At 31.8% G+C, this 16,181-nt stretch overlaps 1 protein-coding gene across 1 annotated transcript in view; it reads right to left on the bottom strand.

Annotated features, from left to right (window-relative positions):
* Nucleotides 1-8,609: 8,609 nt before the first annotated feature.
* Nucleotides 8,610-16,181, bottom strand: part of LOC119838767 (homeotic protein Sex combs reduced) — a 31,339-nt gene continuing 23,767 nt past the window's right edge. Inside the window, exon 3 of the mRNA XM_038364872.1 lies at nucleotides 8,610-11,034. Coding sequence (XP_038220800.1) covers nucleotides 10,730-11,034 — 305 coding nt within the window. The 3' untranslated portion in view covers nucleotides 8,610-10,729. The remainder of the gene's footprint in view (nucleotides 11,035-16,181) is intronic.

Genomic DNA, 16,181 nt, shown 5'->3' with positions numbered 1-16,181 from the left:
ATTTTATGTTAAGCGGACCCCATTTTTAAATCCTGCAATGGAATCGAGTACAAAAGAGTTAAATTTTACGAAAAATTAAATTTTTCTGTCGTGGGTATAATTGAGATTTAATTCTAATCTTGAATACAAAAAAATATAATCAACATTGAGAATGCCTGATGATTTCCCTGCTATTTTTGCTTACAGATGGAGATTGGCGCTTTATCACGCTCGAATTACGTCTTATTTTACTATACACGTGCTTTTGATTATACCATTGTAAACGTCCGCTAAGTTAGAGTGCATTTACAATAGCTTATGTTGGCGTATTTATAAGTCGTCGTCCATAAAAAAGTTTTTTAAGGCTAAATTATTTTTTTTTAATTTTAAATAAATTACAAGCAATGTGTCATCACTACATAGAATAAAACAAAGTCGCTTTCTTTGTCCCTATGTCCCTATGTATGCTAAATCTTTAAAACTACGCAACGAATTTTGATGGTTTTTTTTAATAGATATAGGCAGTGATTCAAAAGAAAAGTTTATTATATAATATGTAAAATAACATCTACTAATCTACTCCGCATTTAACACGTGCGAAGCCGTGGCAAAAGCTAGTATCATATATAATGGTCTCTCCGTTATCATATTAGAAGGGATTTTTGTTATTTATGATCTGTGAAATGGTATGTTCAAGCACCATAAAGTTAGATGTCATGATTAGAATATTTTAATTTATATGCCTATCGGCCCTATCACATTTATCCATTAAACAAAGCCTAAGAAGGAGTAGTAGCCTTCCAACAGTGTGAACTAATATACGTCTTTGGAGAAGTTTGCCTGAAAGAAATCGCTTTTAAGCGATAAGCCGCCAATACTTTTTTTATGTCATAGTCGGCAATGGAGCTTGTGGGTCGTCTGATGGTAAGCGCTACCACCGCTCATGAATATTTGGAGAGTCATAAGGTCAATTGCAGATCTTACGCCTCTACAAATGGATTGCCGACTTTAAATTGGGAAGGGATTACGGAAGGATTGATGAGAGGAATAAAGGAAAGGACTGTAATGTAAGTGGTGTACCTATTGTTATTTTATAATACTTAATTTTATGAAGATATCATGTACCAACAGAAAGAAATAGTACCTAAGTGTAACTGAAATGCTCGTTGTCTCTGAATATTTACTCTGTACTCTTCAAAAGGTGTGAAGAAATATTCGATGACATTTTCAGTTAGCGGTTTAAATTCTGCGGCGATGACTTGTGCCTATTAGCCTTGAACAATGACTTTGCAATATTAGAAACAATAAAGAACACACAGTATATATAATATTCCCATATATTACTACATACATACATTATATAACTACACAATGCCTTTGTAAAGATATTACAAATAAGTAATTCCTATTTTTTAATAATCATAGGATTAAGTCTTATTTTTATAGTTTTTAATGAAAATCTCCATCCTGAGCCAGATTTGGACGCGTCCTCAGCCTTGAAATTTTAAAATTAGTACATATGTATTTTTAATTATTATGTTATTAAATACATAAAAGTTTGTTATTGTAATTGATTGGTTTAACTTGCTCTATAGTTCACTATAACATCATCATGAAATGTGCGTGCTTTGTAAGATATAATAAATTCAGATAATTTTTTTTTTAAGACGTTAATAATTGCCTAGATTTTAATTTTTAGTTTTATAGCATTGAAATGCTTTATAATTTTTCTCAATTGCCTAGATTAGGAATATTTTATGTCATATTATATAATATTAGAAACCTTTTTTAAAAGAGCAAGTGGCAAGCTTCACGTCAATCAGTCTGAATCAAGGATTACTTAACTCGAGTGAGCGGGGCCAATCCGGCGTTACCCTTCCCCCTATTGGTGAATTTAAAAAAGGAATTTCAATTTAATCCGCTCCCCTTCGAATACAGCTGACAGGCGGTTCTTTGAACCGAGCTGTTGCTAACGGACGGTGTAGCTTTGTAGAGTTATGGGGTAATTTTATACGACCAGTGCTATGTTGTAACAATTGTATTCGATTTTGGGCTCGTTATAATTCTAAGTAGTGTTTATTTAGTATACAAACGAAACAAAATTCTATCAGAAATATTTTAGTAATACAATTCTCATTGAAACCAATTTATTATCACCAATTTTTAAGGGTTTAAGCCGTAAGGTAAAGGTATTGAAAATATTTTACTTTAATTTTGAAACGAAACATAAAAAGAAATAAAAGCTGTATAGCTAGTTAAAGCAGAAACGTCGCCATGTGCAGTGGTCCTACCATAGCTTTGAGTATAATACAATAGTGAGATTAAAGGTATAAACTGGAGCCTTCACTTGAAACAGAACATGGAGCAATCAACACGTTTAAACATGCTTTCATGCATTAATTCTCCTAACAACCTCAGATAACATAAAACTATAGCGTCACAGCCTAATTTTAAAACCAAGAAGCGTACTGGTGTAAGATTTGACCGAGCAAAGCACGAACGCGGATGACACAACGATGGTTTGACATATCAACCATAAGTGAGCCGAATATTCCTATAACGGAAGTAAATCTATCTTCTATCTATATAAACATACTCCTGCAAATTGGCCGGATCGATTCTCATGAAGTTTTGTCGGCCAACATTGATTTTTCATACCCCTAAACAATAAGAGTAAGGCAGAACAACTTTTGCCGGGTCAGCTAGTTAATATAAGTAAATGTACATGTCGTGAGCATTGCACCGAACAGAGCACCGAGCATTCGCAGTAACATTACATAACATGGAAGTGTTTTGGGAAGCTGATTTGTCGTATCTATTTTGCCATTCGTAAGAACGTTAAATTACATAAAAATGCTCGAGAGAATGCCCTGGGGCCTAGTATGTGCCCATCCTACGAGTCAGTTTCAGAACATGTAAAAAATTTAAAATACATAGTACATACTACTATACATACACTACATCGTACATACAATGTTTAATTTTTTTATAGGCTACATTTTAACCCATATTTTAACTTATATTTCTACAGCAATTTTAAGTATTTTGCTCAGTACAAATTATATAAAATCTCATTGATATTAAAGAAAAATAAACAATATTTTATTTCAAAACAGCAATTAAGTTTAAAATTTTATTTGAACATAATTTCATAAAAAAATTTAATTAATAACTGGAAACAAGGGCCTAAAAATATGAATGAATCCTGCATATAGCTATATTTTTGCCGTTAATCATTATATTAAATCGATTAAAACACAGTTTTGAAAACCTATTTCACAAATGCATTGTTATAATACGTACGTAGTATGGTAAATTATACGTATATATTTTGGCTGAATGACAGTTCCCGCGCATCTCTTTGACAGACTGTCTGCGCATACATGGATATCGATTTTCAAACAACGTTCGTGTTAGAACGTTTACGCAACGTTCTGAAATTTGATTAGAAGTATCTACAAATAAAGGCATAAAGAGACAATTTTATGTGGTGATTTATTTTTAATTAGGTTGATTTTAAATGCTATCGATTAAACAACCTCAGTTATAACGTAGAAATATTTAACTCATTTCGCGCATTCCTTTGACAAGCGGTCGCGCAGCTCATTACTATTGTTTCTCGATTCAAAATTTTCTGATCGGTTCGAGTTGTGTAAAAAATAAAATTCTACGTTCGATCGATTTGTGGATAATATGTAAAAGTTTTGTAAGTTGAAATTTTATTACTTACGCGGAAATGTTTGAAATAATTAAGAACTGATGATCATTCTAACATGTCTTTTCTATATGCTTAACTTATATTTAATAAGGTCAAGAGAGAATTTGATGAATCCCAAATAATAAAGGAATATAACATTTTAACCGACGTACCCAAAAATTTAAACAGTATATTTTATTTTATGTATCATCATATATTTTTACAAATCCCAGCACAGATAATGCACCAGCATCTCGATCGAGAACTGCTAGTATCGAGCATACTCAAAATGCGCAAGTCTGGAGACGGCACAGGCGCACCAGAGGTGCCTTTGCGGCGGCCATATTTTATCGCTTCTCTTTTTTCGGACAGGGTTTGAACAAAAATAACGCCATTCATGGAAGCCAGGTATAAATTTCACGTCAACAGTTTTTGTATAATGGATTGTATCGTCGGCTGCAGACCCGCACAATTGGCTTTACTCGGAAATATTTTTATGGCTTAAGCGTATTATTTACTCACTCTAAATGGATTACAGAATATCTGTAACACCCTTTATAATGGATTTTGTACGAAATATTAATTTGAAGCTTTTAAAATACGGATCGTATGCCAAGACGTGTCTTTAGCTTCTATTATGTAATTAAGAACTATTAATACAAATGGAGAACAAAATAGAGAAAAATTCGGTATAGATTAATGATGCCCATGGACGTATTATGGATTATGCAAATTAGAAATATTGGAAGATTCAGCAATGAACAGGCGCCTTTTTTACAAAGAAATCGTAGTCAGAATTGAGAAAACCATTATTACTTTAAACTACAGTTTTTGGAATTTTCTTTTGTTGAGATTAATTTTCATTAATCCATATATTTTGACGCAATATAATTATAATAATTTATTTAAACGATTACATAATTAAAGTAGGCGGTACTGATTATTTTTATAAAGCCCGCATATCATCTGCTGTGAGCGATTAATAAAAACAAAAGACATTTTTGACATTTGTTACAATAACCAAATGACATTAATGTCGTAGAATAAAGTCTACGATTTTCCTAATAGAAATGTAAATAAAACGATAAATGGAGTTAATTTTTCGGTGCATAAAACTAAATTAAATTACATGGATTTTTTCTTACCCATACAGTCCCATTGTCTTGCAATTTGCAGTATCTGGATGTGGAAAACGATTGAAAATACGGACATGATGCGTCCCTTCCCGACGCAAGAACTGGAGCTTTCAAAGCTCACTCGATATCTCCGAAAACTCTATAAACCTGTTTTACCTACGTAAGCCATCGCAAAAGCGCCATCTATTTGTGTAGCAAGAAAACAGTTGTAGATAATTTATGACCTAAAATATATTAAATAAATTAATAAGCACGATTAATTAAAAGTTTAAATAAATTTAAAAAACTGAAAATGAATTCTTAAAAAATCAATCTATAGAATTTATTAAAAAGTAATATAAATTACATTTTCTTATTAGACATCTCTACTCAACGGTAAATATTGATACCCCTGCCATCTATGAAGGAGAACGAACAAAAAGTTCTTAATATTATTTTCAACTAGCAGCAACAGTGACATCATGACATTACGGACTTTACGTAGTTACAATATAAACGCATAGATGGCGTTACATTAAAATAAATCAGATAATATATTAAAACTAAAGTTTTATTGCAACTATTGGAATGACTTAATTTATCTATATGCTTATATCATATTATAGGTAATAATTTAGTGAAAAGGCAACATTGGTAATACTTGTAAAGATCAATATATATCATTTAAATTAATAAGGGCAATTTAGCATTATCCGTCATTTTAATTTTTGAAAATTTTCCGGATGGAACTAGGTATACAATCAAATTAATTTCATAACAGTTTCTCAATGTATTTTTATCGAGAACGAATAAAATTCTGCCTACTACGTCGGCTATGATTTAATTACAGTCTTTTTTTATTTATTTTATTCGTACACTTTTTGTTTTATCACTATCGACTACAATAATGGGATTTTAATGAAACGATTTTTTAAAGTGAAGGGCGTGCACTTTTATTGTTCTTCCATAACATAACTTTTTTTAACCGACTTCACATAAGAACATTCTTAATTCGACTGTATTTTTGTGTTATAACTTTTGGCTGGGTGAACCGATTTTGATGTTGAAAGCTAGTGCCTCCCGTGTAGTCGTATTTAAATTTGGTCTAGTTTTGTTAAAAATTATCGTCGAAGATTGTTTCTTGAAGAAAATTTATGCTAGACCGATAAGAACAACACGAATCAATGTTTTCCGCTGTCGTTCTATAAAATCATTTTTATTCTTATTAGAACTTTCCTAGTTTAGCCTGCGGGCGTACTTAAGTTAAATAATACTGTATTATAGATTAAGATACTAGCATCTTACAATTTACTGATAGGTATTTGAGAAATGACTACTTTTTTAGGTACTCAGAAAAGCTTGTCTTTAGTAGGTAACATTTTAAAAAATATCACGTGTGTCAGGTTAGACATTTAACTACTTACTACCAAAATATTAGTCAACTTTTGGACTTCAATACCAAGTATTTTGTTATCTATACTTATGATTATAGCTCAAGCATTTGCTATTTTTCAAATCGGTCCAGTAGTCCCTGAGATTCGTGCCTTCAAACAAACAAACGAAGTCTTCAGCTTCTTCTATATTATTATATATTTTGTGATTGTTATAATTATAGTCTGTATTTTTAGTATTGCTCTATGGGTACCTACTGGTATATTTTGTTAACTTACATCCGCACTATTTAGTCATGTTCTATCTAATTGTGAAAGTAGCTCTCCATGTCTGTCTCTTCTTCACGCCTAAAACACTGAACCGATTTGCATGAAATATGATAATACGATGATGCACAGAGATAGTTAGTTAGATGCACACACACGAGAAAAGACTCAGGATAGTTTTTAACCCGGAAATCCGACGGGAACTATACAGATTATTTAATATTTCCTTTGAGTATGCGGGCAGAACCGTGGGCTATACATATCTACTTATTTTTTTTAAATTTGAATCCACTGTTTTAAGCGTTGATATTTTAAGAGAGAATAGATTCGACATGATCTCCCCACTAGCAATCAAACTAATAAAATTACTATATGATATCGTTCTTATAAGTACTTAAAATCCATTAAATAATGCTTTAACCACATTTCAACATTTAAAACCTACTTTTATCTCGAACCTGTCCGTTCAAACGATGAATATTATTTATTAAATCAACAACTAATATCTTCGAACGCGCATAACTCAAATACTTCTAATCTTATCGTCGTCAAAACAATGTCATACACGGCCCGTGAGAGACAACTAATGAAAAATGATTCGCGACCGCTAACACACCTTAATGCAAGATATCTCGCGATCTGAGACTACAATCGGATGGACAGGCCAACATTAATAATATTACTCATTGTAACAGGATCGGATATATATCGGATGGCATGCAGGCTTCGGTACAGCAAGCAGTTCATTCAAGTTGGAATAGCTTGCTTTAGTCGCCACGATAGGTGTAATGTTTAATTTTTTTAAATCTGGTACAATTTTGCTTAAAAATAGTCGTTAAATGTGTCATTTATTCTTCCATGCATTTGATGTTTAATTCTGAATGTAGGTACTTATTCGTTTTTTTGTCTGTTTTTTTTGATAAGAATGTCTTAGAGATACCTTCATTTTATTACGTAGATATAACCTAAAATAGTTACAATATTTTATGTATTACAATCGCTTACCATGTAAACATATTATTAATTAACAATTTTAAATATTCTATGAAAAGTTCAGAATCATTTTTTTCTCCTTTTGCTGTTTATTATATTATGCTACGCTCAAAAACCGAAATCACTCAATAAATAAAAGAACCATTACGCGCAATTATATCGTTACATATATTATGAAAACAATCCATCAACAACATCTGAAAGAAAATTAGAGTAGCAAGTCTTTATATATGTCTTTATATAAATATTTCGTTGTCCGCAAATCACCACCGATTACTCGAAATCTCTGATTTGAAACAATAAATCTAATAGCTATTATTTAAATATTTTGGAATTCAATTAACATCATTTAGCAGTTTTCAATTTCAATAACTAATAAGAGTGCCATGAGGAATTGGATGTACATGATATAGGTATCCAATAAAACAATTTTTAGAAAATCAAAAAATCAATTTAAAAGTTTACTGCATTTCAGGGCTTATAAGAAAACTGAAACTATTTGTTTAGATCCTATTTCCCTGCTAGACTGTATAAACATCAGGTGTCTGTTCACTCTCTCGTAAAGTTATACGTACGGACCGCTCGGAAACGTACATTTCACAAAACGTAATATTCCGTCAGGATGATTTATATCGCAGCCTCCGATACGCACTCGCGACCTACAAACTAAGGCAACCTTCACATTTCCACTCTATTGTTGGCACGTGGTACATCGCCGCCCCTAGCTTCGGCTGTCATGTCATCGGTACCGATCATTTTTCATCACTCAATACGAACATCAAACTGAATGGCGTCGAGCTGGCGGTTGCAGCCAGGCTACAGAATGGATCAAATTGTTTTAATATTCGCTTTTCGGAAGCAATTTTATGTTAAATTGTTTTAGCTGCTTTGAACAGTTGTGTGGTTAATGCTTGAAGAATTTGGTCAAGCGAAAAGCAGTTGTTCTTATAAGTTCGGAAGTTATTCTTATTCGAAACTAACACTTTCTGTTATTATGATGATAGCTTTAACTAATATGTGTTTAGTTGCAAAGACACTATAGTAACTAATAATAAAAATCAAAAGTATCTTTATAATTTATTTTATCTTTTTCACCAATTTTTCAAAATTTAATACACTTTATTCATACAATACAATAATTTAAATGAACATGTAGCATACTTAGAGCTTTCATTTAAACTGGAATGAACGATAGATACTTACATTTTATTTATTACAAAAAAATAACACAAGTAAATAAACAATTTATACAAAATTAAAGAATGAAAAATAGGCCACGTCCTATTGCACAGAATCATTTACAAAGTGTTTCGTAGGTACCTTTTATATTATTGTTATACTATGCGTTTTAACATTTATCAATTTGTTTATTCTAAAGTGCTTAAATATTTACAAACAATAAATAAACTAACAAATGAACCAGTCTAGGAAGTGACGTTTCGAAAGATTAAAAAAGATATAGTGATAGGCGCTGTTAGAAATGTTACGAAGGATTTAAATTTGGCTTAAAGTAAATGTGTGTCATATTCAAATATTATCAATTTTTATATTAAGTCTTCTTAAAGATAGATGAACGTAATACTAATTCAAATAACTTGATAAGGAGGCATGCATTAGTTACGTGAAACATTTTTCGCTAAAAGTAGGAAGATAAGCTATTAGAAAATTGTCTTAATAAGTCATTAATAAGACACTATGATTCTTTACTAAAATATGGTCAAACCGTACACGTAATTTTGAACATTTTCGACTGCCAATGTCTATAAATCATAAACACTAGCAATTTTTTTAACAAGACGCACTTACACCACAAACTTACAATATACTAAATTGAAAGATGTGGGAGGGAATTTAATCAAATCTAATGAATTTTTTAAAAAATTTTCACATAATTAATGGACGCCCCCTCAGTATCAGCTGCGATGATTTTATTATTTTCTTTGAACAAATTTTAAATCTTTAGCTAAATATTATTGCAGTCATAAATCGCAAATCAATAAAGAAACTCAAATTCTGATCTCCTTAAAAATAAATTTAACAAAATATCACAGTTCACCACGACATTTCTAATGAGATGTAACAAATTAAGAAAATCATAAACCGGAGAAAGTAAAATTTAACATAACAGTAAGTAATACAAATCAAAGAAGATTAATTTTAAGCCTAAAATTAAGTACATTTTACAAATACGACAGTTAGTCTAAATCTAGACCTCAATTGAAATAATTAATTGGTATCGTTGGTAGATTATCATAGATTATTTATTATTATTAATTAATTAATCATAATTTATTTATCTAAGTAATGACATTATACTATTTGTATTTACGAATATTAACTTATAAATATTATTTGTTATTTACACTAGAGACAGGAACATAAAATAGTTCTTTAAAAGTAGGTTCTACATTGAATATATTAAACTTTTCGAAATACCTACAAGATATTCAAAGTATTTACAATAGAAACAAATTCTAGGTATTCACAATTTTAAATTAACTGAGCTTACTTCGTACAAAGTTCACAGCGCTTTTTCAAGCCCTTGCCAATTAATTATAAGATTTACCAAATCGCCTACCTAGCAGAACATGTTTTTATATTTCTGAGATTTCCAATTTTCCATATCCCTGTACAATTCCGAATTTGTCGTTAAAGCGATGGCTGATCTGTACATGCCTATTATTGTACCATTTATTTGTAATAAGTATGGGAATAATTTTAATAGAAATAAATTAATAGGACTTAAATCATTTATAATTTAATATAGCCATCATGATTAATACTATTCCTAAATTTGTAACAATTACTCTCCCCCTTACAACTTTTAAAAATTATGTAGATCGAGCAATAAGCTTATGACTAGGTAATTTTTTACTAAAACTTCAAAACAATTATGACATTAGCGAGGAGTGACGCAACTTTCTTTTAACAGCTTAGCTCTTGTGAAAATTATATTGATGCCGTCATAAACATCTTACAACACTTAATTACGTATTTATGTAGATTCCACTAGGCATTTTCAATTCGAAGTGAATAGCCATCTATTTATCCAGAAGTTTCGTCAATGAGTCACTTCACTTGTCCACTCATAGTCACTGTTCACGGCACAACAATAATTTCAACAAATAAGTCCATCCAAGAAATTTTTCGAGCAGCGAATAACTGATTCAGTCTAGTTGCTATAGCAACCAACCTCTTAGTTGTTGCTACATACAACTCCGTTCCGAAACGGACGACTGAAAATTTCAATAAATCAGTTATCCACTATTCGAAAAATTCCACTGATCCTATGCGGATAGATGCGCGAATTGGCTCGGGTGAAGGTCGAACTGGTACGGGTGGCCATACGGATTCATATGGTATGGGACGATGTTCATCGAAGCCATCTTGTGTTCCTTCTTCCACTTCATGCGGCGGTTCTGGAACCAGATCTTGATCTGGCGCTCGGTGAGGCAGAGCGCGTGGGCGATCTCGATCCGTCTCCTCCGCGTCAGGTACCGGTTGAAGTGGAACTCCTTTTCCAACTCGAGCGTCTGGTATCGCGTGTACGATGTTCTTTGTCGCTTCGTCTCCCCATTCGCATTCACCGTACCTGAAAAATAAATTCGATATATCAAATACATGTCAAGCGTATCATACATTATTAATTATTCCGATCGGAATACTCGATAGGTTGATATTAAGGGCTGAATGTCCGTTTTAGCGGCTATGAATAGTTGGTTGGAGCGAGTTCGTGCCACGCTTGCTCGATTGTGATGTACAGCTTGCGGCAATGCGCACGATTCTGAACGAGATTTCTGTTAAGGGTTTATAAAGCGCTGCACAATTTATAATATATTAGAATTTATACGATACGTTTTCGTGTTGTATTAAACGAGCTAACGATTTTAATTAATGTTTAATGATGCGCTAATACCGACTATTATTTATACGAAATGGCCTTACGTAATGACCATTTTCCCAGTGTATCTAAATAATAGATAAAACAAAATTGCGCATAATTTGTTATGAATCTGGTTACAGAAATTGGTTGATGAAATATTTTAGATATGTAGCGTAATTTACAGAGGGAGTAAGTAGTGTGAAGCGACAAAGTCGTGGGCTGCGTGCACCTGTCACGGTATGTCTATAGCGAGCCCACCGAATGGCTTGGACGAGCGCCAGTCCGCTCGTGATCGATATGCGACCTGTCTTCCAAATTAAACTGAACCATTTGTTTCATTTCTTTAACCACCACTTTAATTAATCGCTCGCCAAATTTTCAACAATTAACCCTTCCCGATCATCACTCACGAGTTACGATGCAGAATAATGCAATCGATATCGAATTGATCAATAAAATAAACACAAAGCTAATGAATACAGCAGGAGCGCTCAATACTTTCCCTTCTGTCCGACATGTCAAACCCGCGTCGATAAAGATGTTTAAAAACTATAAATATTCGATGTCCTCCCGGGCCTACAAGTGGAGCCGCGGCAAAAAGCTTATGATTGAAATGTTAGTGACAGCGCGATGCACAAACAACGGAATCGAAGCATTATTTTAACATAATCCTTGTACAGAGACGAAACGATGGGATACAATACGAGGCTATATGAATTTCAATGTGTATTGAGGAATATGGTAATTTTGATGAAACGCTTACATCAATAACCTAATTTGAATTAGATATCATTAGGAAGTGCAAATGAATAAAGTGGTACAAAAAATATGAGAACAGGTATGTGAGATAAATCACAGGAGACAGGCGGTGCTTAATACATTATTCTGTAATACATCAAGTGTCACTGAATTACTAAGTGGCTATTGATCCAAATAAAGCTTTTTACAATATAGTGGATAAAATATTTGATGTGTGTAGTGCTGACGATAGGAAAAGCGAGACAGGTTACAATTATCGTGGGACTATATTAGAAAATTAAAGGAAAGCAATTAATTAAAACTTTTAACGACTGAAATATGAATTATTTTGGACATAAAACTAAAATTCACTAAAATTGATACCCATTTGAAGACAGTTACTTCTAAAACTACTTCAAATTGAAATGGGATGACACGTAAGGAATAAGCTTTATAGTAAAAATAATCATCACAAAATATGCAGCTGAACTTAGAACCTCATTTTTTGATGTCGGTTGAAAATGATTTCACTTTCAGATTTAGTTAGACTACATAAAAAAGTAGCCAAGAACAAAAAATATATTTTTTTCGTACATATCATATGAACAACATGCGGAATAATTCATATAAAAGAAAAAGTTTTGCAATAACTAAAATCCACTTTATAGATATTGAGTAGAGTTTTGATTGAACATGAATACTACATATAGGTAAATAATATTTCAGAATTTTTCCTCTCATCAAGAGTGAGGCAACAAAACTTTGAAAAAAATGTTTGTGCCATTTTTCTGGGAAAATATCTAAAAAAAATAATGTTATTTTTTATCTTACATAGGTAATTCTAGGTCACAGACCATTTATATTCCGTTTGAGTCTAGACATATTGCATGGTCGAATTTTAAACGAATGACATCGTATTACCTATGGATGAGTCTAAGAATTTAAAAACTAAAATAGGCTATGTCTGGAAACGATTTGGATGGATTAATGCATAGACTTTTAGAGTATTTTAAATAAAAATCTAGATATTGAAGTAATTTGTTATTAAAACATTTTTCAGTTATATTATATGCGCAAAAATGCAGTAATAGCGCTAGGCCCCATATTTTGTAAATTTAACGATATTTCCAAATATCTGTTGTATACTGTACAAATAAAAATTGTTTATTTTAAATAATCAGAGCTTTTTCAAGTATCCATAATATTATCTATTGATATAATTTTTTCGGAATACAATATTGTATATTTTTTAACAACAAAACAAAATCCGCCAACATATTGTTAGACCTAGGCCAAATGTAAATGGGACCACATGGGAGGCACCAGCTTTCAAATAAAAAAAGAAACATAAATAGGTTCACCCAGTAAAAAATTTTGAGACAATAAACACAAAAAATCAGTCGAATTGATAACCTGCTTCTTTTTTGAAGTAGGTTGATAAATATATTGGCAGCTTACGTAACTTTATCTTCTGCTTTTTCTTCAAGGTTTTTGTTAAAAGTGCATACGTACATATCAAAAGGAAAGCTATTTTGTATGAGATATAGTCCTGGTTAGATAGTAAATCGACCATAGTCTTCAAAACGCGTAATTTTGGCAAAGATTCAGAGAAAAAAAATCAAAAAGATCTGTCATATTTTCAGTACATACATACATGAAAAATTACAACGCTTTACACCATTTCGAAAATTCTCGATAGAATGGATATCTTTCTATCATCGAAGGTACATACTTAATAAAATGAGGTTTTTATATATGCCAACATAAAAATGTTTAGCAATAAAACATCAAAGAAATATGACTAATGATATCTAGATGAAAACGGAATACATGTAATAAAAATGTCACATGTATTTTTATAGTTATAGCTATTATATACGATCATAGTACAGATAAACTTTAGAACAACGATTAATGTGGAAACGCTGAAGTGTAAGGAATCAACACTCAATCCATAAAAGGTATCGCTTTTAACTGCTGTAATTGGTAATGCGAGTGATGCACTTAAATTATACGCGATAAGCGATTTTTAAAGGATTTTAAAGAACAAATTTATGTAGGACAAGGCATTAATCAGATGAAATTATATTCCGTCAAAATTACAGCTCCGATATACACTATTTTACCTGCTTAAAAAATTTAAATATCGATAATGAAGCATGTTGCGACCATGACCTGAAGATTTGGTGGTTTACTTGGTCTTTTCCCTTTTTCGGGCAGATTTTTTTAGTTTCTCTGAACATAATAAGTAATAACTAAAAGTTTCCTAAACGATTTTTATACTTAAATCAGATTTAGAAATAAGGGATGCTAAAAAGCCCGTCATTTTGATACATATATAAAGACAATAGACATACTACTAGCAAAAAAAAAAACAACAGTTGCCATGGAGTTTCAGCCGGTGTAGTATGTATAACATCTGCCCATTATAAGCAGTCGGTGCATCGCAAAACAGGTCATCCTACAATATTCAATATAAACACATTAATCATGAGAGTTGGGGATTTTTTGAATTTAGAGCTAGAATTTAGTACCTAGATGTGTTCTTAGACGTCATCTGCAACGGTTTTGAATATAGATTACTTATAAATGTACTAACATATACCTCGATTCATAATAAGAAGGCGTTGTTAAATCTATTGGCCCCTTCAGTGATATGTCACACCTATACATATGATTTCACATACAATTCATTCTATTCGATTTTCTTTTGGGACAACGAAGTTAACTGATTCTTCAAGAGCAGTCGTTTGTTGGTAAACCAGAATAATCTATACATTTTTTTTCAATTAAGTAAGTCCTCTCTGACTATGAAGGTGGAAACCTCGTTTTCTTATAAGTCGCTTAATCTAGGCTTTTTCCGCAACACTCTTTATATGTATTATATACACATTTCAAATAAATTATCAAGATCTTAATAAATTAAAATAGAAACATAAAATTATATCTCATATTTATGTTTCTATTCTTTTACTTAATAATGATCTTCTTTAACCGCGGACGCTGTAAAAATCTCCAGTTTTATTACGGAACCTTATTCAAGATTACAGCCAAGTAGCATATAAACGCCATACATAACTACAAAACGAAAATTGTGCGCTAATTTATTGCGAGCTGTGGGGTAATTATTTTAACATGTCGCTTGCCTATCACGAGTCTACTTAAGGTACCTGCGCTTCGTGGTCGCTTTCGTTGGTGTAACCTTTTATTTTTTTCACTACAGTATCTCGCGAGCTATCGTGGCAATGTGTTAAGCTGTCCCGCGGTGCTTCTTTACGAAACTTTTGAATTACTTTCAGTTAGTTTGTTTCTTTTTAACTACAGATGGGATCTCTGGTGGCTTCATATAGGAATTATATTCGGTATTCTTTTGATATTGTGATAAGGTTTGTGGGAGAATTTTATGTTTCAGCTTTCGGATTTTAAGTATATAATTTGAATTTCATTACCGATGAGCGACGTACATTATCTTTCGTAATATAGTCTGTGTATCTTCGTATTTCTCAAATAGATGTCCGTTAAATACATTTTCTAGTTGTTGGAAATCTTGGCATTTATTTCTTCAATTTTCATTTAAATTCAAATACTCATAGCATGACTTGAAGAAGTTACAACACGAGCAAGGACTCTGAATCATTCTACTCTACGTCTATTAATCATTCCATCTTATTCTATAGATACTACTGACAACATCCTCTTAACACAGAGCATGCGTGTTTTAAATTATGTCATCAGCCAACCACGGTTCATGTTTAGTTACATCAAATGTCACATCTTCGTCGCAGTGACTTACAGTTTGGCGCACTGCCTTACGATTATTAACCGGAGTACTCAAATAGTGCTTTGAATTTAGAGAGAATATTTTTTTAATGAAGTGTTACTGGTTTAAAGGTATCGGTTATAAATAATATTTTAACGTCCATTATGGATTATTTGAGAGCAACTATATTTTATCGTTGTGTGTCGTAATTTTGAGACATTCTGATTTTATAATAAATTGATTCTGTAGAAATGTTCATAGGTTTGCAAAGACGATGATCAGAACAAAATTTTTGCCTTTAATTTTTCAAGGGTATTAAGAAACTTTATAAAATAATAAAAATAATTAGAAACATTTT

The sequence above is a fragment of the Zerene cesonia genome, chromosome 3, assembly GCF_012273895.1.
Source record: "Zerene cesonia ecotype Mississippi chromosome 3, Zerene_cesonia_1.1, whole genome shotgun sequence".
Lineage (NCBI taxonomy): Eukaryota > Metazoa > Arthropoda > Insecta > Lepidoptera > Pieridae > Zerene > Zerene cesonia.
This window is presented reverse-complemented; position numbering and strand designations above follow the sequence as displayed.